This window comes from Chaetodon auriga, chromosome 21 (assembly GCF_051107435.1).
Source record: "Chaetodon auriga isolate fChaAug3 chromosome 21, fChaAug3.hap1, whole genome shotgun sequence".
Classification (NCBI taxonomy): domain Eukaryota; kingdom Metazoa; phylum Chordata; class Actinopteri; order Chaetodontiformes; family Chaetodontidae; genus Chaetodon; species Chaetodon auriga.
Genome location: NC_135094.1, coordinates 10,021,735 through 10,048,181, shown reverse-complemented (window position 1 = coordinate 10,048,181; position 26,447 = coordinate 10,021,735). Strand labels below are relative to the sequence as shown.

Here is a 26,447-nt window from a genome sequence, read left to right as displayed (position 1 = left end):
TCTGGCGCATTATGTGTGTAGAGCTTAACCAATCAGAAAGTGTTCCTCTCCCCTGAATGTTGATGGTGTTGATTTCTCAATATGAACGCCAGCGTCTTCGCCGAGCCCCAAGAGAAAACAAAAGGCCTCATTTCAGTTTTTCCTATGCTGTCATAACAAACGGCTACAGGAAATTGCAAATAATTTTAATCTAAATTGATTTTGCGTCTTTCACGTCTTTTTTTTAATTAGGAAATTTCAAATTAGAGTGAGTATCTCTGTGTTTAGATGAAAAACTATTCTATAATATCACACCAGCATACAAATGTTTGATGCTAAAAGAACACAAATCTTAAATTTGACTTTTAATTATGCTTAGTCATGATAAGAGTTGTAAGGTAATGAACTGGCTTTCATTCCTCTGAGCTCTCTAGCATCATAAAAGCACCTCACTTCTCATGCTGGACTCTAAATTTTTAGGTAAAAACTGACCTCATTTTGCAGATTCTTTTGGATGGGATAGCATAGTGAGGCGAAATAACAAACATGAATGAAACAACCCACAACTGAGATGAAACTGTTGGGTTATTACTTCCACATGTGTGGGAGGTTTGCCAATGACAAAGTAACCCTGTCAGACAGAAATGCTTCCAGGTGTGTTTGTAGATGAAATACGACCTCTGATGGATTCTTCCTGACATATAACTGAACCTTTCTCCTTGAGCTAAATTGTCTGTGTGTGTTTCTGTTAATGCTCCTCAAAAGGTCAAGAATAACAAAGATTTCAAAGCCAGATGCGTACAGTGCCATTTGTGACACCTTTTCTTCCTTTTTTTTGTCTCTCTCCAGCTGTACAGGCATCATGTCGACGGCACATCAGCTGCATAGGAAAGATGCAAAAACAGGTAACGTGTACACGAGAATTACACGATTTCACTGAGGCAGAAAGGCAGGAGCATACTGCTGCTATAGAAGGTGAAAATAGCCCAAAACCAATCACACCACATGAAGAAATTACCTCCTAAGAGGATCAATCAATAGGTCAAACAGTGTGTGTGTGTGTGTGTGTGTGTGTGTGTGTGTGTGTGTGTGTGTGTGTGTGTGTGTGTGTGTCCACGTCCTGCCTGACTGACTGACCTCTTTACAGTACAGCAGATTAGAGACACTACACAGCTGAGCTGGTTGGAGTGGACCTTTTCCACGGTTGGATCTACTTTATGGTCTCCTCAGAGAAATCTATAGATAGAAGCAAAGTCATCTAACTTTGCTATAAGTAGCAACATTAACAGTATGAACAGAGCGGCTCAAATGCCTCCACCTAAACTCAAGATGTTGGCTGAAATTTGGCGCGGATTCAGCACCAGCGCTCTTTTCCTCTTTATCGATTTAAAAATCTGTAATTCTCGCTGAGCAGAACTAATTGGGATCATTCGTCTGTGTGGAAGGAAATGTGAGGTTGTAACTTCACATCACTTCTTATTGATAAAAGAGAGAGAAAAATAGATGAGCAGGAAATAAGAAAATCACGAGGGCATAAATGGATTATCGACATATGAATGTTTTAGGAGCGTCTCTGTATTTTGCATTCTCATTGTGCACGTTTGTACAAGTGCACTAAATATAAGAAAAGGTGTGTAATCAGATCTGATGCCAACCCAGTTAATCGCCCATCAGCACTTCATTAGAATCAGCAAGTCATCACAACAACCCCTGAGCCGAGACTCAGTTAACAATAGACTTTATCAACCTATATTCACGCTATTAACGTCCCAAAAGGAAAAAGTCAGGCTTCACCATGAACAATGACACCACAGAACCGTGTTATAATTCAACATTTGACTGCTGCACCACTTCCAGTTCAATCCGGTGATGTTTTTTTTGGGGGGTCTAGGCTACACTTACATGATCCATCAGTTCACTGTTCCAAGAGAACAATTACATCGCCTAAGATATGATTGACTGATCACAGCGGGGAGGAACATGAGAGCAGGTTTTACACTGTCTGCTGAAGGCAAAGGCTGCTCCTTTTTTCCCTACTGGTCCTGTTACACAAGTTAAATGTCAGAAGCCTGCAGATAGATCCCACAGATCCAGCAAAAGCCAGGTAAGGAGGGTTTTTATCCTGTGTATGTTGCAGTAAGTACCGCACACACTGCTGCATCTGCTATGTGTGTCATACAGAGCATAACAAAGCATCCTAAGTATGCTGACTTGAATTCTTCATGCAACACACAAATGTCAAAGGTCACACTGCCCTGAAACTGTTAAATGATTAGAAAAGAGTAGGTGTTTGGAAAGAATATCAATTTACCAAAAGTGGCTGACAACAATCTGGAGTGCAATTACTTCAATTATTATGAAAGGCTGCTTCACTTTTTGGAGAACATTCTGTCGGTGTTGACTCAGCTTGCTATCTCTGCAAAGCAACCATTTCATTAGCGAGGGGAGGGGTGGGGGATCAATGCTATGGCAAATCATAAGCTGTGTCTCATCAGAGTGAGTAAATGAACCCCCGCTCGCTGTTACACAGACTGTTTAATGCTGCAGCCGTGTGCCGGGGGTGTGAGGAGGAAGTGATGGGGCTTTGCAGGGAGAAACGCAGCGAACGAAGAGTTTAGAGTAAAGAAATTGATCATGTCTCAGTGGTGTTTACACAACCTGAAATAAGGTGTTCATATGCCGCTTTAATGTACATGTTAAACTCATTCCTTTGATACGAGGTGACATACTTGTACACTTGCTCCTTCGCAAAGACAAATCATACAAAAACAAATGTAAAACAGCCTCTTAAACTACTAATACTGCCAGAAATGATCATTTTTCTACTCACACAGAAACAGATCAGGGGGAGATGATCCATTTATTACCTTCATCAAATGGCTCATTTGTTTGGTTCGGTTTGTTGACTGTCAGCAGGATTATGGGAAAAAAATCCGGCCCGATTTTCATGAAACTTGGTGGAAAGGTGTAGCATGGGCCAAGGAAGAACTCATTACAATCTGAATCACAGGGTGTGAACGCATGAGTTCTTTTTCACTTCAGTCAACATCGTGATATTGACCATTGCAGAAAAAATGCTGTACATCTTAAAAGCCAGCAGTAGTGACAAACACAGCCAACTGTAGGAATACAAGGCCTCCACATACGGGTGGAAACACCATCAATATGCTGAAACATCTTTCTAAGCAGCGTGGGCTTGAATTCCAGGAATGTATTTGACACTCGGCACACGAGGCCCACTGCTTCACAGCTGAGTAGACCATCCATTAAGGTCCTATGTTACAAGAACATTAGCAGGTTTTTCTGTGGCAAAGAAAACCTGAATGACAAATGTTCTGATGATGGCAGACAGACTGTTGCTACAGCTAGCTCTCAGGCTAGAGCCAGCCTGACTAAAATCGACCAATAAGAGTCGATTAAGAACGGAACCAGTAAACAGAATCAATGACGGCGCCGGTTTCAGTAAAATCTTATCAATTCCCGTCCATGATCAAAAAGTTGAAGTGCCTGCAATTAACTCCAGAGAAAGAAAAATCATGAGGGCGAGTAATAATTTAGAAGTACACAGTAAATGATGAGCTCGGCACAAGCATATTTTGACCTGATACAAACCGTTTTGGACAGACGTGCTGACATAGTGCGTATAGTGGTGCACATGCAGACTTGCACATCATAGAGGAGCGGACTATTGGCCTTGGCAGAGGTCTGCGCTCTCTGAGTGCCCTTCAAGCTCTTTGTGTGGAAACCATCATTTATCCTCAAAACTCTCAGTGTGGTGTTCCTCTAACACATGCAGTCTAACTACTATTATTCCTTAATTAGTGTAATCATTAGTTTTGGATCTTGAGTATCCCTCAAAGGGCTTCACAATATGTGACTTCAGACAGTCACATTCTGACAGAGTTGCTGCGTTTTGTGTTGTGATACACTTTGTAACGACAGGTAACAGAAAGCTGCTCATATTTCTACGCTGTGCTTTTGTATGTGGAAGTCATCCTGTGTCTTTTAAACAGGCACATTTTCCCGTGGAGGATTGTACTCCTGTTTGAATGGCAATCAAACTTTGTGCGAGCCCCTTTTTGGTTTAAGCAGCGTAGCAGAACAGCTGTATTATTACTTCTGCGGCAGCAATTCTCTACATTTGATCAAAAAGGAAATTACGGGCTGAATTCCGGCCTCTCCTCTGGATTCTTTCTTCACAGCTGAATGCACATGGGTGGGTTTTCTTTGGGACAACAAGGGTTTTTCCAAGTGCAACACCGAGGTAGCAGCTACATCATTTTCTCATGAGGAGAGGGGCAGACCCAGGAGAGTTTTCAGATTCTGCTCTTGCTACACCTCTTTCTCACTCTCTATAAAACCTGGCAGTTTCCCCTGAAAAGCTACACCTCCCCACGCAGCCTCACATTACACCACCACAGTCTAAATAACTCAGCAATGATCCTCATTGGTCAGAATCAAAACTCTGTGCTTTTAAGGGCACACTTCAGGATGCAGTGCACAGCTGGTTAAGTCTTTACTAGAAAAACTCACTGATCTTCAAAACAAAGGGGTTTTTCATCAGCACCACCTCTGAGTCGCACAGAGCACTTTGCTTTAATCATCTCCAATTGTCACATAAAGGAGGCAATTTAAATGTGCACAGAGGCAAAAAAAAAAAAAAAAAAAAAGGAGAAACACAGAGGAGCGGCAGAGAACAGAGGAGGAGACAGGTGGAGGAGGGAGGTGGAGGGAGGAAAAACAAACAGAGACAGCACACAGAGGACTATCATTGTGCAGTTGAGCCTCGCTGACTGCTGTGGCCTCACAGTAAGATCTCCCTCCTGTCTTCTTCGCTGGTTGGATGCTATTGTACGCAGCAGCCTCTGTCCACGGTGCTGAAACGAGCCTCTCTGCCGCTCTCACATCTGCTTAACATGCAGCCCGTGCTCGCGTGTGAGGGCCACGGAACTGAAAGCTCAGCACTTTTGCAAAACAAATCGTGTGCATGTGAATATTGCGCCTGCAACAAACACGGTGCACATCCTGCTGCATGCCCAGCTCGCGGGGTGAGCTCTCTTCGCAGCTGTCAGTCTTGTTTCACTGACAGACTCACGGATCTGCTGCAAAGCCGAGCTGAGCTGGACAGTTTTGTCGCTACTCTGATGATGCCTCACACCTGTGCAATCCTGCTCTGGGAGAGAAATCCAACAGCAAACAAAGGGATGAAGTCATGCCCTCCCCTGGGTTGCTTAGATGCCACACAGAGAGTACAACACACAGATCCCCTGACTGACACGCACACACAGAGGCAGGTAGGCTGTGAGGATGTGAACGCACAGCAAAGCCGACCCCGCTGCGCGATATGAATCACAACTGAGTGGCCCTAACTTCAACAAACTGTGACAATGTCGAGTCAGGAGGCGGCAGCTGGTGCAGCATCATCTTCTGAAGTGCAAACCACTGATGGAGAGGCTAAGCATGGAAGTAGGCAGCAGCCAATACTCCTCTATGCGACTCTGCGCTACAGTTTCTCAGTGGGACGATTGAGGAAGGTAACCAGACACCAAAGTGTCCAAAAATAAATGGTTTTCAATGACACCCGCCGGCTGCTTTAACGTCAGTGCGTATGTGTGTGTGTGTGTGTGTGTGTGTGTGTGTGTGTGTGTGTGTGTGTGTGTGTGTGTGTGTGAGGTTTAGGGAATAATAATCCAGTTCCTCAGTTACTCCAGTGTGACAGCTCACATTGCAGATCGCGCGCTCATCATTTAGCGCAACTACACATTAAAGCGGATAAACGCAGCGTGGCGCAAAGCAACGCTCCTTTAAATTGGCAGCCAAGAACTTCAGAGTTGTATTTGGCGCACTCACCTCAAACAGGGGTCCGATTTTATTCTTCTCCAGATACGACTGAATTCTTGACTGTTGTAGAGACGCCATGAAGGAAACTGTTGTGCCTCGCAGGAGCTTTTTCAGCGGGATGAAATCATGAGGTGAGCCGGTGTCATTCGTCCTTCCAGAGGCGTCTCGGCGACTCAAATGTGCAAAAATAGATTTAAAAAATGTCACCACAGCGGGTTTGGAGCCGCGTCAAGTTCAGACGGGTTGCGTCAAGTGCGGAGCAGGCGGTTCTGAGCCCGGCTCATTGTGGAGGACTCAGCCCGGGACCATCCCCAGTTTGTCGCCTCAATGACTCTGTGGCGGCAGCTTCCCAGTAGAAACCAATGGCGCGGCAGCTCTGTGACACAGACTACAAATCTTCCACTCACTGGCTGGGAGCAGTGCTCGCGGTGCCAGCGCCACTCCCATTTATCCGCCGGGCTGCGTTAGGCGCGTAATGCGTCCACCTGCACGTGGAGCGAAACGTCCAAGCGAACAAACTGCGCCACAGCACGTGCGCTGACGGCGATTAACGCAGGTGCATAGTCCTCTTGATTACTGTAAGCAAAGTTTAAAGTTTAATAAGTCTTTTTTTAAAATAACTTAAACGCACACGAAGCAGTGAAAACGTTACAAAATGACATTTATTTTCATAAGTACGACACAAAATTAAAGATTGATTTTTTTTAACACCGAATGCAGTTGGTGAATTTGTGTAAAATCACTGTCAAACGTCTATTTTAACGTATTGTAGACATGACAGCATTTTAGTGATTCCAAGAAAATCTGCAGCCAAAATCAACCATTTTTCACCTGCATGAAACAGACAAATAAAATACTTCAGAAACACTACTGGAGCTTATTGATGCAGTTTATTACCACTTGTTTGTTTGCATAGTAGTGAGCTAGACATCCATCTACAATGATACATCCAATAAACACGGCAAGACACTTTAATCCTGAGTACTGTCAATATAAAATAACAGAATACATCTCGTAGCTCTACTTCCAAAAACCTACTGTGTGTTAATACTGATAAACCACTGAACACTTTAATACGCATGCATGTAACAAGCAATGAGGCACAAGGGCATCTTTTAGCACATTTGCACGCTACATATGTACATTTACAAGCGAATAAACGCTAAGAGGAGCGTTATAAAAACACACATTCATGTGGTTATCCAACACTGAGAGTCCAATGAAGCGTAGAGGTGAGAGCTGAAGACAAGCAAGGCAAATTACTGGCTAATTGGAACACAATAAAAAGCCAAATTTCACCCAGTATCCTTTTAATCTACATTATCTTGCTTTTTCATATGCAAATGAAACTAATAACATGAAATGCAAATGTCCCTCATGAAAACAAACATGATTTTCAGCCTGTAATATGCAGACAGTGAACTGATGGGAGTCATTCCATTTCATTGGGCTAATTTAACTGCATTCTCAGGGTATAAGTCCTTTCTCACTCACTCATTGTCTTGTCAGATGCATTATATGGAAAAAAAAAAAAATCAAAATATGTATAAAGTACAACAGTGAAAAATATAAAGTATTAAAAATACTATTTACGTTTTTTAAATTCTATTTACACTTAAGGCAGCTACTCTGGACATATAAAAATGGACGCAATAACTGTCTTCAATTAGGTTGATCCTTCATGGGCGGAGGGAGGGCTTTAAGCTCCTCAAGCTTCTTCTACAGCATCTTCCTGGATGCTATGCATTATGGGTCACCATCCGGGGGTGGAGGCTGGCACAGCTTGTACAACCTGCTCAGAGAAACACACAAAATGGCCTTTAATTACACTCTAGTATACGGCGCAGTGAGCACGAAGCAATGATCTGCACGTGATCTGCTGAGAAATGTCACTTCCCTGTTTGGTGCAAAGGAAACATAAGCAGAGATTTAACTGCAGTGTCAGGAAGAAAACTGTCAGCGCTGGAAAAATAATTATCCTGAGCTGTACACACCCAGTCAAACAACATGAACTATGTTCAAGCAGCAGAAAAAAAAAATGACTTCAGAGTTTAGTCTTTACCTTCACCAGTGTTGCTGGTTCAAAACAACTGTATATGCTACAGCTTGGTAACACCTTCAAGATATGACTATGAATTATGCAATCGTTACAGCTGTTTGCATTTGCAAGAGAATGAGGAACACTGTGTACTGGTTGTCTGCATTCCTTTTTTTTAACTATAACATCATGAAGTACATAATGCTCGAATCCTACCGATGCACTTTAACACTTTAACTTTAACAATTTATTTTGTATTATTCATAGATGATTGGTGTTTTTCTAATCCCAGTATAATTTTCTCCAATATCAGCTCTTGCGTTCGAACAGAGCCCTGCTGTCGTCTGCAGTTTTAAATAATCGATGGCCCCGTTCACATCTTTTGGTCTCCACGTCACATGGCTGCGGGGTGATCTAAAATGTTACTGTCCCTGTCATCCACAGATCAGTGAATCTCAGCATGTCTCACCATCCGCAAAGCACACTTACATACTCAGCGGCAGTCACTCACACTGCTACAATTATGACATAAACCTACGGAGAGTGCAGCAATTTTGCTCTCCGACCACAATGTCTCAACACTAATCATCCCGCTACTTAATTGTATTTGTCAATTTCGCTAAAAGGTTCAAAAGGGCTGCCTGTCACACAAAGGCCTATATGTCACAGCCAAATGGCTCAGGCAGTCCTTGTCCTCGTCTCAGGGCAGCTCAGTGCAGGGAGCTCCCCTCTAATGGAACCATTTGGCCCCAGCCCTGCACAAAAAGCACATACGCAGGCCTACAGCACGGCACAAATACATGCTCTTTGGAGAAAGCTGGATTCCACTGACTACACGGAGGTGGACATTAAACTGTACAGGCATGTGTTCATACTGCTGATCGTTTGCAAAAGAATACAAGAAGTTTTTAAACTTATCCTTAGGCCACCTTATTTATCAACTAGTCTTTTATTTTTGGGTCACATTTATGCACGGTTGAGTAGCCTAGAGCAGAGGCTCTGTTTAGAAGTGTTTCATGGTGCGTTCAAGTAAGCTCCGAGGATTCCAGAATCAAAACTGTATGTAGTGAGAATTGTTAAACCCAAAAAGAAAAATTAGGCACATTCCTACTGTATGTCCTACTGCGTCTTTCCTGTACTTTCTAACTTCAGTCCCTTGACCTCCAAAAATTAACCATATCCATTAAAAAACCAGCCCAATCACCGACTGTCCATCTACGGCCATAAAGACGTATTAGCTTTCTGCTTCTTAAAATTTCTAAATAGAGAGTCCTTGAAAGCACCAACAGAGAAGAAAATTAAAAACATTCAAACCTGCTTCCAACCATGATGTGAAAACATGACTTTTAACTAAAATAGAGGCGACTTAATGTTAACTGAGGCCTGTCTTTCTCTCTCTCTCCAAGTTGATTTTAATGGCGAAGTGAAATTAATGGAAACAAATGGCTGCCTGGAGGGGATAATCACTATTCTTTAAAAAAACTGCCAGCAGTAATGTAATGTATGTGTCCTGTAGTTAATGAGCTATGGCATGCAAAGCTTGCTAAGATCCTCTAATTTACGATGCTGATGTTGCCACACGTGAACGGGACGTGAAGGCAGTGTTACCTTGGGACTGATGACGGCGTGCGATCCCTCACTCCCAGATTCTTGGCCGAGTTCTGAACTCTTGCCCCCTAAAAGACAAACACACATCAACAATTCATGACATCACGGACCAGTTTGAAATGCAGCAGCTTTAAAAAGAAGCTAAGAATAACAGCATGGAGAGAAGTGCCTCAACAAAACTTCAGAAATACAAGGAGCGCATGTTTTAAAAGTCCGCTGGGCCCAGAGATGAGACAGGACTGGACGCCATCTTGGCCTGAATACATCTCTTGTGATGGTTTTTGTTTAATGACATGAGCTCCCCCCCAAGTGAGATTGCTTCCTGTCATGAATGACTGACGGTCACCTGTGAGAGAAAAGGAATAAATCCTAGTCTAAACAGCTCCTATAAATATTGTGGGTTGTGAGGTAGATTTTATATGATGCATGTTGAGAGCCAAAAATCTAAACAGCTGCTGTTGTCTTGTCTATCTTTAGTATCTGTCTTCTTTCAACTATGTTTGCAAAAGAGCGCGTGCAGAACAGTCTCTGTAAGGAAATAAAAGCAAGCAGTAAGGCATTTGGAAGATGAATGGTTCCTGTATGCGTGTGCTGCAGTTTGATTATACCCAGTCAGGAGCATGTCTGCTCTTTGCTAATGTGGCTGTAGTTTGCTGGCTGTGCGCAGAGTCGGCAGATACACGACTGGAGGGGGGCAGGAGGCTACTCAGCCTCTCAATTTAGAGACAAGAACACCTGCACACACAAATACGCCGTCTGCTCTGCACACGCGCAAGCAAAAACACACAATCGAATCATTACTCAAAGAGCAGACGCTGATGACCTCTTCGGATAGAGAGGCGGCGGCCGAGCCAAAAGTGCATTAGCTGACCTCTCAGTTACAACTCCGCTGTTTGCCATCTGACTGTCTGCCCCGAGAAAGCAGGATAGCATCAGCAATTATTCGATGCCTATCACGGCCATCCATTCTGACACCTCCAGACAGAGATGCCCCCTAATGCCCCGAAAGGACACGGCACCCGGAGAGGATCACAAGAGTCAGAGTCCACGGTTACTTCATTTAAATACCTGAGATCTCTGAGACACAAAACATCTGATGATGCCTGAGGTATTATAAGAGCAAATGAAGGAGAACTTTAAAAACTTTTCCATTACAAGGCAGTGGAACTTTGTCTTTGGCTTAAAAGTAAGTAACCAGACAGTCTACAGTCACGCTGGCGCCTCTGTGAGGCTGCACTAAGGCACAGTGTTGTTTTGAGCTAAATGCTGACGTCAGCAAAATGCAAGTGTTAGCACACAGAGTCCTCCCGTGCTTGTTTCTAATGAACATCGAATAAGTCGTGCATTCAAAACGAGGCGTATATTATAAGCATATATTTTGTATAATTGTTTTCATTTTTCACACATTTTCACATTTGTTGGCTGATTCTTCCACAAATGATGCACCTGCAGCTAAAACCAAACCGTACTATTCTGCTGAGGCCTTAATGACTGAATCATCAATGAGAGCATGAAATAAATATCAGGGAGGAAATTTTGATTCACCACGTTACTCCTGTTCATTCCAGTCTTGATGAGCTGTAACAAGTTTCCTGTGGATTGGATTTGCGAGTTGAAATACATGTTTCACATTTATGAAAACTGTTAGAAGTTGTTCCTTCCATGTGCTGAAAAAGGAGTCCAAAAGGGTGATTTTCTTGAGTTAGTTTAGAGACTTTTCCTATAGAGTCAGAACATTGAAACTCGCCATGCAGAAGTTTACAAATCAAGCTGTGATCGAACCCGTTCTGCCTAAATCCCTCTTGGGTTCTCATTGTGAATGATGCTGTCATTGCTTGATGGATGGCTCCTGCTGGGGTCGGATGCGGCGCAGATAACCTTTTTGTGAGTAAGTATGGCTATTCGGCGTAGAAGAAGAGGCGTATCCAAACCCTGTGTGATATTCATATTCATCAGATTCATCAGCTGATGTCTGAGAGCAAGGACACACACACACACACACACACACACACACACACACACACACACACACAGTCGCTCTATCTGGACTGAACCATCTCTTCTCAGTGAAGTCTAGGTCAATGATGACGCAAGAAAACAGAAAACGTCCAATGACAGACACAGAAGAATGAAACAATAAAAAAAAAAGATCTCCTCCAGCAAGCAATCGAGATAAATGAAGCGAAGCGGCGCATTTCCACACCTGCCCCTCGACATATTCCGTTACAAATATCTCCAGCCACACCCTGCACAAGATGGATTTTTTCCCCCAGCCACATAAAGTTGTACTCAAGGTCACACAATGTACAGAGTTGCATCCTCCTGGCTGGCAGCCCAGCTCTCTGAGTGTAGAAATTAAATGACTTTCCCTCCTGCAGGATGTCAGCCTCTCGACTAACCTCTCCTCTCACTGCAAACAGCGATTTAACCACCACTCACAGAACTTCTAATGAGAGTCTGAGATATGGGCCAAAATCTGGTCATGGCTGCAGCCTTTTGTTGGCGGTGAAAATGTGTACGCGCTGAGAGAAGGAATGGCAATTCCTCCCCTTGACCCCAAACAGACGACAAGCATACAAACCCCAGACTCTCAGCCAATCTGTTCAGTTTCTCATTACCTTTTTTGTTTTTTTTTTCCCCTCATTCGATCAGATTCATACTCTGCTTGCAGTGAATGCTTTTCTGATAAGATTGCAATCAGATAGGGTGAAACAGGGGAAGGAAGAAATTATAATATAGACAGGAGCGGAGCTAATGATTTTTGCTTGTGGGCGGCAGCAAACCAAAAAATGCACTTACTCTTGGCTGCCTTTAAAAATTGCATTTTTAGTGAAGCAATGTTGTCTGAAATCATTGACCATGCTAAAAGGACACAACTGCTCCTCTATTGGCACTGTTAAATCCACTGCTAATGCTGCGTTGGCAGCCTAGTTTGACTCGGGGAAGCGTTCAGTTTATCTAATGATTTTGGATGCAGAAATTGAAGCGGAGTGAGAAAGTGCCACTGCGTGCGGGGACGGCAGCGACAACAGACCGTAGCAGCGATAACTGGAAGCAGATAGAGTCACTACATACATACCTGTTTCCTCATGACGTCAGTGGCCTGCATGATGCAGCGAGGGGGCAGGCCGTGGTTTCGGGCCAGCAGGATGGCCTGCTCCAGTGTCACACTCAGGGTGCAGCTGTTGGTCAGAGAGGAAACACATAAGGTCAAGCTCGAACGTGTGCTCACCATCTGCATATTCATCAGATTCTCACAAAGGGAATGGGCGATGCTGAATTTCGTTATCAGCAAATCACAATGCAGAATGTTGCTCCCGCTGATGCAGTTTTGGTTATGCCAAACACATCACGCTTCGTATTTGATACAATGAAACCATCGACAGTGACGAGGAACCTTCTCTCTCATTCTCAACATGCTTCCTTGGCAATAAAGGTATTCTTTGCAGCAGATGGAGACTGAAAACAAGATGTGAGAGTGAAGCAAACATCAACAGAAAACAAAAGCATGCCAAACTCAAAACTCTGGGCTTCATCCAGATACGATGGATCTCTGGCAGAGCTCAGCCCGACTACATCGACTCTCCCTGCGCGCTTTTTGCTCCTCTTGACACCTTGTCATTGCCGTCACATTCCTCCAGCTTCACCTCCGCGCTAATGAATCATTTCACTCGCAGATGAAATGTCGCTCACGGCGAGCAAACGCGGGGCATCAGGAGAATAACAAACTCTCTGGATCTTTGCTTTTAGGCCGGGCAGAAAAAACGAGAGGATCAAACACCGTCTCGGACTTTCAGCACTTGTGGAGACTTCCCGGATTTCTCGTCACGGGGGTTGATGCCGAGAGAGAAGGGTCCAAGGACAAGTCAGCACATCTCCTGTGGCAGAGGCGCTGTGCTCTCACTGCCATGAGGGTGTGATGTCTGTAAAATGAGTGTTGACGTGAGTCTGTGATTCATTAGTTACTCTGCTCCCAGGCACATACATAGACACACACGCAGGAAGACGGCAGCATGTGGATGATTCCTTAGAGAGCCAGTGACAGCTATCAAGCCTGTTGGTGACCTTTCTATGATAACAAGCTGTACTAGTGTATCGATCCAGGGCCTTTTCACAGCAAATTGAACTGTCCAGAGCTCCAACACTGCCAGGCTCGGTTTCACTGAGTAACACTGCCAAGGGGCGGCTAAGACATCGGAGCCGTTCGTTTCTCTCATGGTAGGTTTCACACTGACTGAGAACAAAAACTTTTTTTTAAAAAAGGTGTGCCTTGAGGGATTTATTGCTGCCAGAAGCCATTACTTTGAGTCAATCAGATCAAGGTTTAACAGTCCCCTTGAGTTCCAGTTGCATAACTTTATGACATGGCGTAACATGATGCGATAAAAGTAATGAACTCAACAATCATCTCCAGTATGTGCCAAAAGATATCCCAGCAGAGAACTGCAAAAGCGGCCACCCCGGAATATTTTAAGCACCCATTTTGAGCTTCCCACACCGATAAAGGAGGAGGGGGGGAAAAAAAGTCACCCACAGAGGATCTTTAAATATCTCTTCAGCTGGAGCAGGATGAAGGAACTGCACAAAATCTGTGCATGTGTGTGTGTGTGTGTGTGTGAGGCTGCACGGTCTCCCTTTTCATTAGGGCTGGTGAGATAGTATGAGGTGATTTATACCCATCTGTTTCATGTTGTTCCAGCCCATATCCCATTTACACTCCTCCAGAGCCAAGTCCACACTGATAGATGAGAAGAAGCAAGAGAGCGACAAACAAAAAGAAGGGCAGAGAAGATGCAGAAAAAGTGTGCACGGGCCAAGTGTTCATAGCTGAGAAATAACTGCTTGGAATGTGCCTACAATGATTTAAAAAGGGAAAGATGCGTCGTGGATTGTGGATGTGTGTCAGGCTTTGTGCTTGCGATGCTTCCTGCTATCATTTTTGTTCTGCTGTCAGACAGTGAACTCTCCTTTTGCCTCTCTAATGGTTTTTGTGGGGGTGATGGACAAGAAAAAAAATTCTGGAGAGGAGAGGAGCTTATTGCAAACTGCTGATGCCCCCAAAATATCACGCTTTCACTGTTATTAAAACTCATCCATCAAGTCAACTAATCCAATCAATAGTGCCTGAGAAGGCTGCCACACTGATAATGCAATTTCCACATTACTAATCTACTGGCTTGGTTTCATAGGTTTTTCAATTATGCCAGATTTAGTTTGTGTGCTCACCATTTACATGAGCAATACAGCTTTTTAAAAACATTTGAATGTTTGAAATTACGCAGAGAAATCAGTGAAATTGGTTTATTCGTATATAAGCTACATTCTGTCAATAGCAATGGGGTTATGCATAAAAAAAACTTGAGTGTCAAAATTAATAACTTGCATCAGGTGAAGTGACTCACTCCCCTGTGAAACCAACGCGCCCATCAGTTTGCAGCTTTGGAGGGCAAAACTGTGTTTAAGGAGAAAGCCGGTTCACAAATAATCCTAAATATGGCAGGCCTTGTCACCTGCTGTGTCACGGTACACTTAGCCTGCCTGTTTGGGTGAGTTGTGGCTTGTGTGTATAATTGCACAGACGCACACACACACATGCGCACACAGCCTGTGGGTTAATAAAGTAGCAGCAGTCATTGCACAGACAGGAACTTTCTATTAGAGCTCAGGCAACCAGGCGGCTCCATCGACGGCACTTTATCAAGCCATCAGTCACATCCGGCGAGCGCACGAACACGGGCGCGCGTGCGAGCCTGTGCATGTGACTGAGACGAAAAGATATGGGAACTGTCATGGGGTAAAGAAAGAGGGTATCAGAGGAGAGATGGGTGGGCGGGTGGAGGGAAAGAGCAGAGTAAGAGATGAGAGATGGAAGACGGAACTGGGGATCAGTGGTGACAAACGATCAGGATATTTCTGTCCTCATGTGTTGATGAATGGTGCCCTCAGCAGCAGGTGAATTAGGCAGCCATATATAGAATTCAATGAGAATGGAAGTAATTGACCTGTCTCCTTCCTGTGTAAAGTGCTATGCCTGCTTAAAAGTCCCTAATCTGCTCTGAGAAACAATGGGGCCTATTAACTAGAATATCCTGCTGGTAATTAATGCAGAGAAATGCATATTAATAGAAAATCCCTGCAGTGAGGAGCACAGGGTTCTCGTGAAATTGAGAGGTAGGCAGAGGATAAAAGAAGGTGCACAGCACCAGTGTGGTAGAAATGGTAAAGGTGAGAGGAGTGTTAATGCAGGAGGGATGAAAGAGAAAGGGAAACTGCAAGAGAGCTGTCAAAAGAACGCAAACGGTAAGCAGGAACTTATAATTGAACCGGAGGCGGATCATACGGTGCTGGAAGACATGCGAAGTGCACACACACTCACCGATGAACGCCGCTGTTGCACATGACAATGTGTGTGGCTCCCAGGCGAGAGCAGAGCTCAGAGGCCACCGTGAGCAGCCCCACTCCAGAAGCCCCGCAGGCGGTGTACTGACAGGCAGCAGTGCGGCGACAGCTGATAAAACTCTCCATCAGACGGTACAGCTCCTCCAGGGCGTTAAGGGGACGCATCAGCTGGGCAGAAACAGAAGGAGAGGGGTTAGCACAGGATCTGACGAGGGGGGGAGAAAGGATATCGCTCTGTGTATCAGCAAAGTAGTGCATAAAAACAGCAGATCTGCGGATTGTGAGGTGCTTGTGGTCCTTTGTCAGGTTGATTTGCATTGTGCTAGCAGTGCTGTGGTCACAGGTTTATGATAAAAAAAAGGAGCTGCCCACTGGGAAACATCTTCAAGTCAGCCTCACAGTAACTACAGGTGATATTAAGTCATTCCAGGTTTGATTTGGGGAATATTTCATAGTTTTACAACATTTTCACACTGAGGCAGTCAATGGTATGTGCTGCAGCTCCTCTCTGTCCGATTTTCCTCATTTGCTGAATTTCCAACATGTTACACATGCGAACACTTCCACCGTGCAGCGTTAACATCTAATCCTGTTCATCAGTTTTTCCATGATGCCGTGAATGCGGGTTGAGTGAGGCTGTGCGGGGTTGTCCTTACCTTATCTATGAGGGCAGCTTTGGGTGCAGAGCTGGGAGGCATGTTGGACTGATCCAGGCAGAAAGCCCTGGAGGAGAAACAACAGTTCACATGTGGAGTGAATCGAACTGGATGTTTGCGCTGCAGTGGGAGACAGACCTGCACCTCCAAGTTGTAACATACTGCAGTAGACTTTATTTAACAATTATACACAAGTTGTTTTTTTATTTAGAGGCTCCATTGCTTGAAAAACACTGTGGTATTCTTTTTCCTGCACCATTAGGTCATCAGGAGCGCTGGCTGCCTTTCTGGGAAAAAGTAGGCCACCTGCTCATTATGGAGCTCCACCATCTGACTATCAATCATGAAAGTAACTTGGGCACAGCTCAGCAGAAACACAGACTAAGCATCTCTTGTCCCGGGCATCACTCCAAATGCCATTGCCTGATTCATTCATGGAGTACAGTGGAATTGGTGTTATTTCCCTTTTTTGCACGCTGGAGGCAGCACTGGACTGGTGTCCTTACGCCGACACAGAGGATGTATGCCGCAATGAGTCCATCTGAGGTGGAGAGCCACTGGTGCAAACTCAGCAGTCTGTGACTCCATCAAATCTCAGTAATCCAGCGGTGTGGCTAAAAATAGGCACACTACATCACATTAAACCCTTTGTAATAAAATCACACGCTCCATTACTTCTGGCCAGAAGCAATAATGATGTACATCACACGGTCATCTGTACAGTACACATTTCTGAAATCACAACTAGGTTGTTTTAAGACACGCAGCAGCGTCAGACTTTGAGGGAGGGAGACTGTTTACAAGAATCAGTGAAGCAGGGCTCATTCATCTGCATTCACTCTGCTATTAAGTGATTAAAATCAGGCCAAGGAGGCATTCATTATGACTGTGGTATTTCTGCCTGACATAATATTAATGAAATTAATTCATCAGAGCCGCGTTACCACATCCCTTATTCAAGATTTTATAGTGATTATGAAGCAGCCAGAGCTGAAATGAAAAGTCACGGAGCACACACACACACACACACACATTAACTCTATACTTCACCAAAGTCACACCGTAGGAAACATGGCTGCACCAACTGAGGCAACCAATGCATACAGTATAAGAGTGCACCTGACAAGGTCTTTAAGCCTCCATAGTACACTTCCTCCATCCATTTAGGCCCCAACTGCTTGTTTCCTATTCACTTAAGTTCATTCACATATAAATCTACGGTGCAACACACATTTATTCTGTACGGATGAGTAAGCTGTCTGTTTCATATCCTCACTTGCAGGAAGGTTTCCAAGTATTTAATCCCTATCCGGCAAATTATCCTTTAACCTTGTGGCGTGCTCGACTAAATGACCGCGAGCAGAGTTTGCTAAGGGTTCAGATGGAGCTAACAGCCCATGTAATTGGTTCAAGATGGCCTTATCATTCAAAAGATGCTCACGCACCCCAGCGTGGAATACACACCTCTTCAATTCCTCTCGTAATGAGCGCGCAACGGCGAATTTGTGAGCGGTAACAGGCCGGCGTTTAGTTGGGTTGATTGTCTGAAGCCGATCTGATTTACCTGACATCCACATCGCGTCTGCGTGCGTGTACATACTTGTCTGAGTGTTGCCGTGGAAAAAGAAGCGGCCGCAGTAAATGAAGGATGGAGCTTTCCAAACAAAACATCATTCTCTGAACAGGTCAAACAAAGAGAGAGCTGAGATTCAGTGAAGCGATAAAACGCCACAGAACACAAAAGGAAGTTCGATGGAAATCAAAACCTCAAGCCGAAATAGTTTGTATTGTGGCTCTTAATGCAGGTACTGTTATCTCTCCCCCTCAACTCCACTCACCCTTGTCCCTCTTCCCTATCGGTCGGCTGCTCGCACTTTTATCTCAAGGGTCCGTAACAGAATCTGTTTCTGTACTACTGGCCAGCTCTGCGTCATCTGCACACATTTGTTTATCTGCTGCAGACGAAATAGACCTCGCCTTACCCTTGCACACCTCTTCTACAGAGGCAAGGTCATAACACCCACTGATTATCTCATCCTTTTGCCGTAATAGTTGCTCTAAAAATACCACCAGCCACAGCTTGAGGAGCAGGGCCGACTTTCCTGGAGGTCTCTAACGACAAAATAATAAGAGTCAGACTACGAGAGATGTGTGGTTTAAAGAGGGCCTGCATTACATGTGACCTGATGGTGTTCTGTCAGAGGTTTGGAAACTGAGCACCTTAGAAACATTTATAATGGATGAAAAATGAAATTTCAAGCCCACACACAGTGTTCAAACACAACACTGGCTGAGTAGATGTTACATATTCCTTATATATAAGGTCGAAACCCACTGGGTGTCTATTGATTCTCAGGTATAAGGCCCTGGACTCCAGCTGCTCCAATTTAATGGCAAGACATGGACCTGCAGGTTTTCACACAAGGTTGTTATCATTTTTTTCTTCTTCTGCAACATCATGACAGCGTCTAAGGTTAATTCTCAAGTTTTTAAGGGGGGTTTTACACCCATCAATCTCCAGCCCACCATCTGTCAGCCAGTGTGTACCGAAAAGAAAGGTTACAGAAACTGCATGTAATTCTGATTCTTCTGTTATGAGCATTTCCCTCTTCATATTTGAAGTCAAGAAAAACATCAGTGCTGCCTGCTGGTGGCTCTTTTTGCAATAACTAAACTGCAAACGACCACACACACACACACACACACACACACACACACACACACACACACACACACACACACACACACACACACACACACACACACACACTCTGCCAATAGGTTTTTACATGAGACTCTAATGGAGGATTTGGCTGTGGGCCAGAGATGACCTGCTCTGCGTGTAGCTGGTTTTATTTTATTTTACTGGGCCGCTGAGAATACTTAATTCTCTTTGTTTCTGCTTCCTTCATGACAATAGGACACTCGAGGCCCTTTACAGCACGGGGGCGTTAGTAGTCAGCTGCAGCGTCGAAGAAGAAGGATCCGAGGCACAGATGTTTTCACGGGAGCGGCGTGGGAATGGGCACATTAGCGTGACATCCTCCATTTAAAAAGTACAAAAGAAACAAAAATGATCCCTGAAATACCTTGAGAGACAGGAGAAAAAACGTCTCATATGAGCGTCTTTTGTGGATTCGGTTTCACAGCCGTTCACTCTTGAGGACACAAGTGTCGAGGATTTATGACTTTATACTGTGCGTATGTGACCCTGCAGAGGTGCATGCTGGTCCATGTAAATCACTCACACCACCATGATGAATGACACTCACCGTTATTAAATCCCCCACAAACCCCTGCAGTGTGCGGCAGAGCTGCCTCGCGGCTAATGAGGGCTTCCAGGGGCCCTCGCATGCCACACGGTGATGTTTCTGCACTGACACCAGCGAGACAGTGTGTGTGAAGTGTGTTGGAGGTCACATCCTTACCCCACGCCTCCTTCCTATTTACAAATATTTATGAGCAGCTATATGTCAACCACGGTTTCATGTGGAAGCACATGCCAGTTTGAAAAATGTATATGTAGAAAACAATGGCGTGCCTATTTTTAGAGTTTGATGGTAAAAACTAAAGATTTAAGGCATAATAAAAACTCTACAAATGCATTATTTCACACGTATGTTGAGTACCTTTAAATCAAAGTCATTAGTGTCAGTCAAGACCAAGAAACAAATGTCTGACCCTTGACACCAAAAAGGAGATTAGTGTTAATGGAGTCTTGGTGTTAGAGCCAGCTGAAGACATATCATCATTAAATCATTGTCACTGAAGACACTTGTGCAGTTACTGCATGTATTACAATGCAAAAATAGCAACCGGCTTCAAACAGTGAAAGATTTATGGCTCAGATGCTGCAAATAAGTATGTTAGATGCAAAGTATGACTGGCTCCTTGTAAAGGTGAGTCAAGGTTTTTCTTTACAATATCAGGCATCACCAAGTGCAGAACTGCCATCGTTACAGCCGCTCAATGACTGAATCCAAGAGAAATGATAAACAGAACCAGGTTTTTGATGCTCAGCCTTACCAGGCCTTTTCTAAACACAGGTTCAGTGCACACTAGCTGGAGCAGAATGAATCCTCACCACCTTCCTCTGCGCTCTGGTGAACTGGGACTCTCAGTGCCGGTGCAAAGCATTTTCATCACTGCCTAAACTGGAGGAACGCAGAGAGAAGGAAAACTCTGTTTCTGTTTAGAGCAAATCAATGACCAAATTTCCACTGCCTCCCCACTGAAGCTAGGATAATATCCATAATCAGTTATGATTGCACAAATAAGAAGTATTTTTCCTCCTGTGAGAAAAACTAAAATGACTTCTCAGGTTACAGGTGCAGCCATGCGACAAATCCCACTTTTAGCAAACTAGCAACACTGCTGCGTGACAATACTAATGCATGTCAGATGGAAGATGTGGGAGCTTGCTGCAGTAGCCATATTAATCATTACTGCGTAGCCTTGCCCCATGGAGGAAGAGAAATATCATCAATCACACGAAGCATCTATGCTGTTTGAGCCACAGATTTGTGGCACTGTTTCGATGTTGGGGACAGTGCTGGGATTCATGTTTGTGTGCACAACGACGTTAAGTCATGTCACACTCTCTACCGTCTCTTGTTGATCACATATTGTGGCGGTGTCCCTGGAGAACAAACAACATGATTTACTCAAAGCTAGCCTTCAGGGAGGCTTTTACTTATTGTTGTAGTTACATGTTTGTGAGGATACATGTGATACATCCACGTATGGACGACTAACAAAGCCTAACCTGAGTACCTGATCAGCCAGCAGCCATCATGTTGCGCACACAGCACTTTATCGTGCATATTCACACTCTAAACACTAGGTCACGTCTGAACAAGAGCGAGAGGATCGATCTTTGCTCCAGCCGCAGGGCAACAGAGATAAAAGGATGGAGAGAGGGAGCTCGCTACTGTGTTGAAACTGACACCCTGACCTGCACTAAGCACCGGGCATTTTTGCCTAATCAAGACAAACTGCACTGCAGTGGTGTGATTACCAATCCCCTATAGCTGATGGGAGAGCAAACACCGCAAGCAGAAATGACCTAGAAGCTGTGCGCCGTGGTGATGACTGATGAGTGTTTAACCCACAAAGCATGAAATACAAGAGTCTGTAGTAATAATAATACATACCATTTGCTGGACAGTGCCATACATCCAGGTTTATTGCTTATCTTTCAGCCACCATGCCATCATTATACACCATTTGTCAGACCGTGTAGAATTTTAATATCCAAATAAATCAAGCAGCTTTATCAAAGGGACCATGAGATGTGGAAATTTCACAACTGCCTTGTGATACAGTGCCAAACAGTCTTCACTCCTGCCAAATGCTTTTCGATTAGGGAGAAAAGCCTGATGCTAGCAGTGCAAGCTTCCTGTCTGTGCCAGAAGATATTGATTTCAACGTGTCTTCTTGCACTCACAGGTTACCGTTAACGCCTTCCACAGTATGCTGGATGGGCATGATGCACATAGGGCTCATCTGCAGATAACATGCAGTACATGCTGGACTTTGTCGTTTACTCTTTCACAATGCTGTGCGCGCTATGCTCCTTAAATCAATAGCGAGAGAGCATGCAAGAGGAAAACCTGATTCCCTCCTGAAACATCCCATCAATGAGCAAAATGAGACGAAACCACGAGCCTGCAATAATCTCTCCCTTTGAATAAAACATCTGCAGACTCTGCTCTGGTTCTCCCCTCTCCACTCTGCCCTCTTCACCCCCCCCACCCCCACCCCCCCCTTTGCATACTCGACCCATCATCCCCATCCCTCCGCTGAAATCCCCTCCATCTTCCCAACCTGCTCTGGCGATCTATATTCCCCTTTCAATTTCCCCTCTTCCAGTCTGACTGTGTCCTCAAGGAAATGATTTCTTCTGTTTGGAGCATTTTATTTCCTCCCTTTTTCAGATGTTGCTTCTTCCTACTAGAGGGGAGACAATTGTATGCATTCGTATGCATATCTCATAATTTGTGACAGAAAAATGAGAGACAATTACTTTATTCCCTCGGTTAAGCTCAGAAATGTCTTCCTGCTTGTGCATGATGCATGATTCCTGTCTAAATGCACATGTCAGCTGAGATGGTTTATGAACGCTTGAAAACGTGAGTGCGTGCTCTGGCTCCAGACCCCACTGTCTCCCATGGCACCCGCCATGTGCTTGCAATTTGGCCTGTGAGTTTATGTTTTGCAGAAGACTTGAATGACTCTGAGTTTGCATACTGTACGGTCATAAAAAAAAGATACAGAATGAACATAAAAACAGGGCTAGAAAATGAATGTAAAATACGAAACCCACTTAAAAAGCATCAAAGGTCTCCACATTCTCCTTATTCCTTTACTACAGCAGCAGTCAGCAATTTGAGGCTTAATAGGTTAGAACTCAGTATTTTGCCTCTTGCAAACTCGACCAATCACCACCTCTGAAGCAAACAGATACAACAGAGCCTCCAAACTTCCCGACGGACACGGATTCAGCACCGGCCTTGATTAACTGAAATAAGCCTATTTCAGCCTACCCCAGAACTCCTTCCCGTGGGTTTAACCTCACTGTGGGTATTATCTGTGTCGGGCACAGCCTGAAGCTGCCCCGGCATGAACCACCCGGATGTGGTGCGGCGGGGGGTCAAAGAACACACACCACAGTCTTTTATAAAGAGACTGCATGGCACGAGTTGGAAAATAAAACCCACTGAATTGTAGTGATAAAATGAAGTTAAAAACAGAGTGCAAAGAATGCATAAAATCAGATATAATGCAGTATAGTGCAGTGGTGCATAAGTGCCGGCAAAGCGCAGAAGCGACAATACTAAATTTTCATCCTCATCACTTTTATTTCTCCACATGCAATGTTGATAGATAAAAAAAAAAATACTCTCAGCTCCTAAACAACCATATCTCAAGGCTCCTAAATGCACACTTGGATCTGAGGTGTAGCAGGAAAGTGTTTGCAGAGGTTGTTGAAGACATGGAAACCCTGAAGTATCTCGGCCCTGCAGTTCATTTAGTTCAGTATTGCGTGTGCTGTTTCTGTCTGTCAGTCAGCCTCTGGCTCCGGCCCAGAGTGTGGGTTTAACCCAACACTGCCGTGGCCGAACTCCAAGGATAACGAGGTGCCTGAGGTTGGAACGCAGCAACGGAGAGAAGAGTGACATCACAGGCTGGTCTGTGGTCAGCCGAAAGACACGTGGCGAGAGAAAACTACTGGTAATATTACACACAGAGAGACACTGTATTCAGTGACAGGCAAGGCAAGATTTACTTTACTACGATCGATACAAGGAAATAATGAGGGTGGGTAATGTTCACTGTGTTATTCCACGTGCACATGAATGGCTCATGACATTTCAGGTGTGCTCAGGTAGACAGTTTATTTGCGTCAACCAGCTGATGGATGGCTTTAATTCTCCACTCAGGTGCCATCAAACCACAGCAGAAGAAGGGGGTACAGTGAGATGACAGCATTAAAAGAGCACCAATCAAACCTCAAACGGTGGGAAACGACACAGCAACAGTGCTGAAACGTGACATTCGAACTGTAATGATCATGCAAAATGGCCACGGTCCACTCAACTAATCGTGATCAGGCGATTATGTAACAATTGTGACAGGCCTATCAGCAACTATTCTAATCTAACTGATTCACTGCTTCAGTTATTTTCAAAGATTTGGCTTCTGAAATGGCAATTTTCTGGCAATTTATAGAGAAAACAATTAATTGAAACAGTAACAGACAGATTCATCTATAATGAAAATAACAGTTAGCTGCAGCCTGAGATAACCCACAATCAAACATCAGTGGTGGAAGTAATAGCTCTGAGGCATGCAGTGATAATGTTACTTCAGCAAAAGTGTGTAAATATTATCAGCAAAATGTACTCATGGTATAAAAAGGAAGCAGTGATTATGCAGAGGAATGGCACCTGCTGCTGATGCATTAACATGTAAGCAGAATTTTACTTTTTGGACAAGCTAACTACAATGAATTGACACAGTGTTGGGTGGTTTATTCTATAACAATGCATCTTACTTTATAAATTCATCATGTGTTCTGTAAAATTTTAATCCGCAAAGCAACTGAAGATTTCAGACAACTGTAGTCGAGCAAAAATTGCACCACTTGCGTGAATGTACTTAAGTTACATTGACTCTGGGAGCTGGCTGGATGGAGGCTGGACTGATCTGCAGTTTGGGGCTACAGCAGGTTGGGAGTATTTGAGAAGAATCTCTTTAACAGTCTCCAGTTGGAGCACACTACCTTCCCACCTCTCTACCCAGCACCCTTAATGCTCCCCACATCACCAGCCTGTCAGCACACATCTGCTCCGTGTTACTGCCGCAGCCTCTACTGTCAATTCAATTAGGCTCTTTCTGCACAGGTCAAACTGTACAGTACACGTGCATATACACAAACACAGGCTGCTCTCAATCACATGGCTGAGTGCTTCTACGGTTTGAATCACGGAAGTTTATCGAGATAATTTCATGTTAAAAGGAGCTGCAGGCACCCTCACACGATTGTGCACATAATATACTACCTCTCCCTGCGCTTCTTAATTAGATGACATTTCAGAGACTGAGTGTGAAGTCTTTACTGCAGTCTGCAAACAAGGACTCAATAAAATTAAATGAAAGAGATGCAACAGAATGCCAACACTGCGCTATTAAAAGGATGTGGAGTCCCAGAAGATCTAGCAGACAATGTCATCACACAAAGAGATAGAAGGACAGTTGGAAAGGCCCGATGCACGAAAAAAGATGGAATGACCCGCTACAATGTGGGATCCACGACGGCGCTTTGGGAAATCCGACACTCACAGAAATGAGCGCTTGAAATTCTGTTCACACATCAAGCTAAACACTATGAACAAATTAAAAGCTCTCCGCGGAAAGCAGTCCCGGCAAATGAATGTTTTTGTCGTGGAGGATCGGCACTGATGTGACACATGGCTGCTCAAGCTGTAAATCACCCCCCCACCCCCCATCCCCAAAGCAGATTGTCTCTAAATAACAGGACGAAGTTTTGCTGTGAGCTCTGCTCTGCATTTAATTATCCACACAATCATCAGCAGATGTTTAGTCGAAGCCGACGTGTCGACCACTCGCCCTCCAAGGTATTCAATGAGGGAAGGCGCTCTGGCCGGGCTTCCAACGGCTCTCCGAGAGTATGGCCGATTCTTTCTAGATGGCATCAGTCTTTAGCGTTTAATCTTGATACTACAGTATCTGTAGTAAACAGGCAACTGAGCAGGCATCAAACTCAGATCTGTGATAACAGAGTGTCCAATTAATAGACCTCCAGAGGATCAGTGTGCCTCTATGAATCTACCGTGCTCTCAGTTTGCTAACAGATCCGCACTAACACAAATACATTTTGCAAAAGCCAGATCTCATTTAATTACACAGCCTCTAAGATTTTCCAAAGCATGAATTTTTAATGTGCCTTGTGCATTCACAGACACTCGCATCCTTTTACACACAGCTGCTTTAATGTGACTTTCAGTCTCTCAAATCACAAGGTGGCATCTAATATGAAACCACATTGATATTCAGAGTGCACGCTGCACAGGTCTGACACTCTCTCATACATTCAGGAGATTAAATAAAGCCCAGCCTTTATTTTCAACTCCCAGAAGTGTCCGTTTCTTCCTATCTGTTTCCACTTCATTAAATTATCCATGCCTGGCCAATCACAGAGGGTCTCGGGTGTGCAGCAAACCAATGGGGTGTGAGGTAACTGAGTGCAGCAGCTGTACAGAAGCACTACATCAGCGCCAGTGACACGCTGAGCACCCTCATCCAATCACGGCTGCCCCTGCTGTGTGTGTGTTCGCAACCAATCATAAAGCATTCCTGCTGCGCTCCTCTCAGCCAATCACCTTGAGGCCCTGCTGGGCTCT

General features: G+C 44.3%; 2 protein-coding genes across 5 annotated transcripts in view; both read right to left on the bottom strand.

The window, feature by feature from the left end:
• c21h8orf34 (chromosome 21 C8orf34 homolog) overlaps positions 1-6,241 on the bottom strand; it is a 54,753-nt gene extending 48,512 nt beyond the window's left edge. Inside the window, exon 1 of one of the 4 annotated variants that reach the window (XM_076760967.1) lies at positions 5,830-6,241. In XM_076760967.1, the coding sequence (XP_076617082.1) occupies positions 5,830-5,898 (69 nt within the window). In that variant the 5' untranslated portion in view covers positions 5,899-6,241. The remainder of the gene's footprint in view (positions 1-5,829) is intronic. The other 3 variants (XM_076760965.1, XM_076760968.1, XM_076760966.1) reach the window with 3 other exon arrangements.
• A 450-nt stretch (positions 6,242-6,691) lies between these two features.
• The window catches only part of prex2 (phosphatidylinositol-3,4,5-trisphosphate-dependent Rac exchange factor 2), an 85,456-nt gene continuing 65,700 nt past the window's right edge, over positions 6,692-26,447 (bottom strand). The window contains exons 37-41 of the mRNA XM_076761744.1: positions 16,522-16,588; positions 15,843-16,033; positions 12,546-12,648; positions 9,467-9,534; positions 6,692-7,612 (exon numbers count right to left, since the gene is read on the bottom strand). Coding sequence (XP_076617859.1) covers positions 7,567-7,612; positions 9,467-9,534; positions 12,546-12,648; positions 15,843-16,033; positions 16,522-16,588 — 475 coding nt within the window. The 3' untranslated portion in view covers positions 6,692-7,566. The remainder of the gene's footprint in view (positions 7,613-9,466; positions 9,535-12,545; positions 12,649-15,842; positions 16,034-16,521; positions 16,589-26,447) is intronic.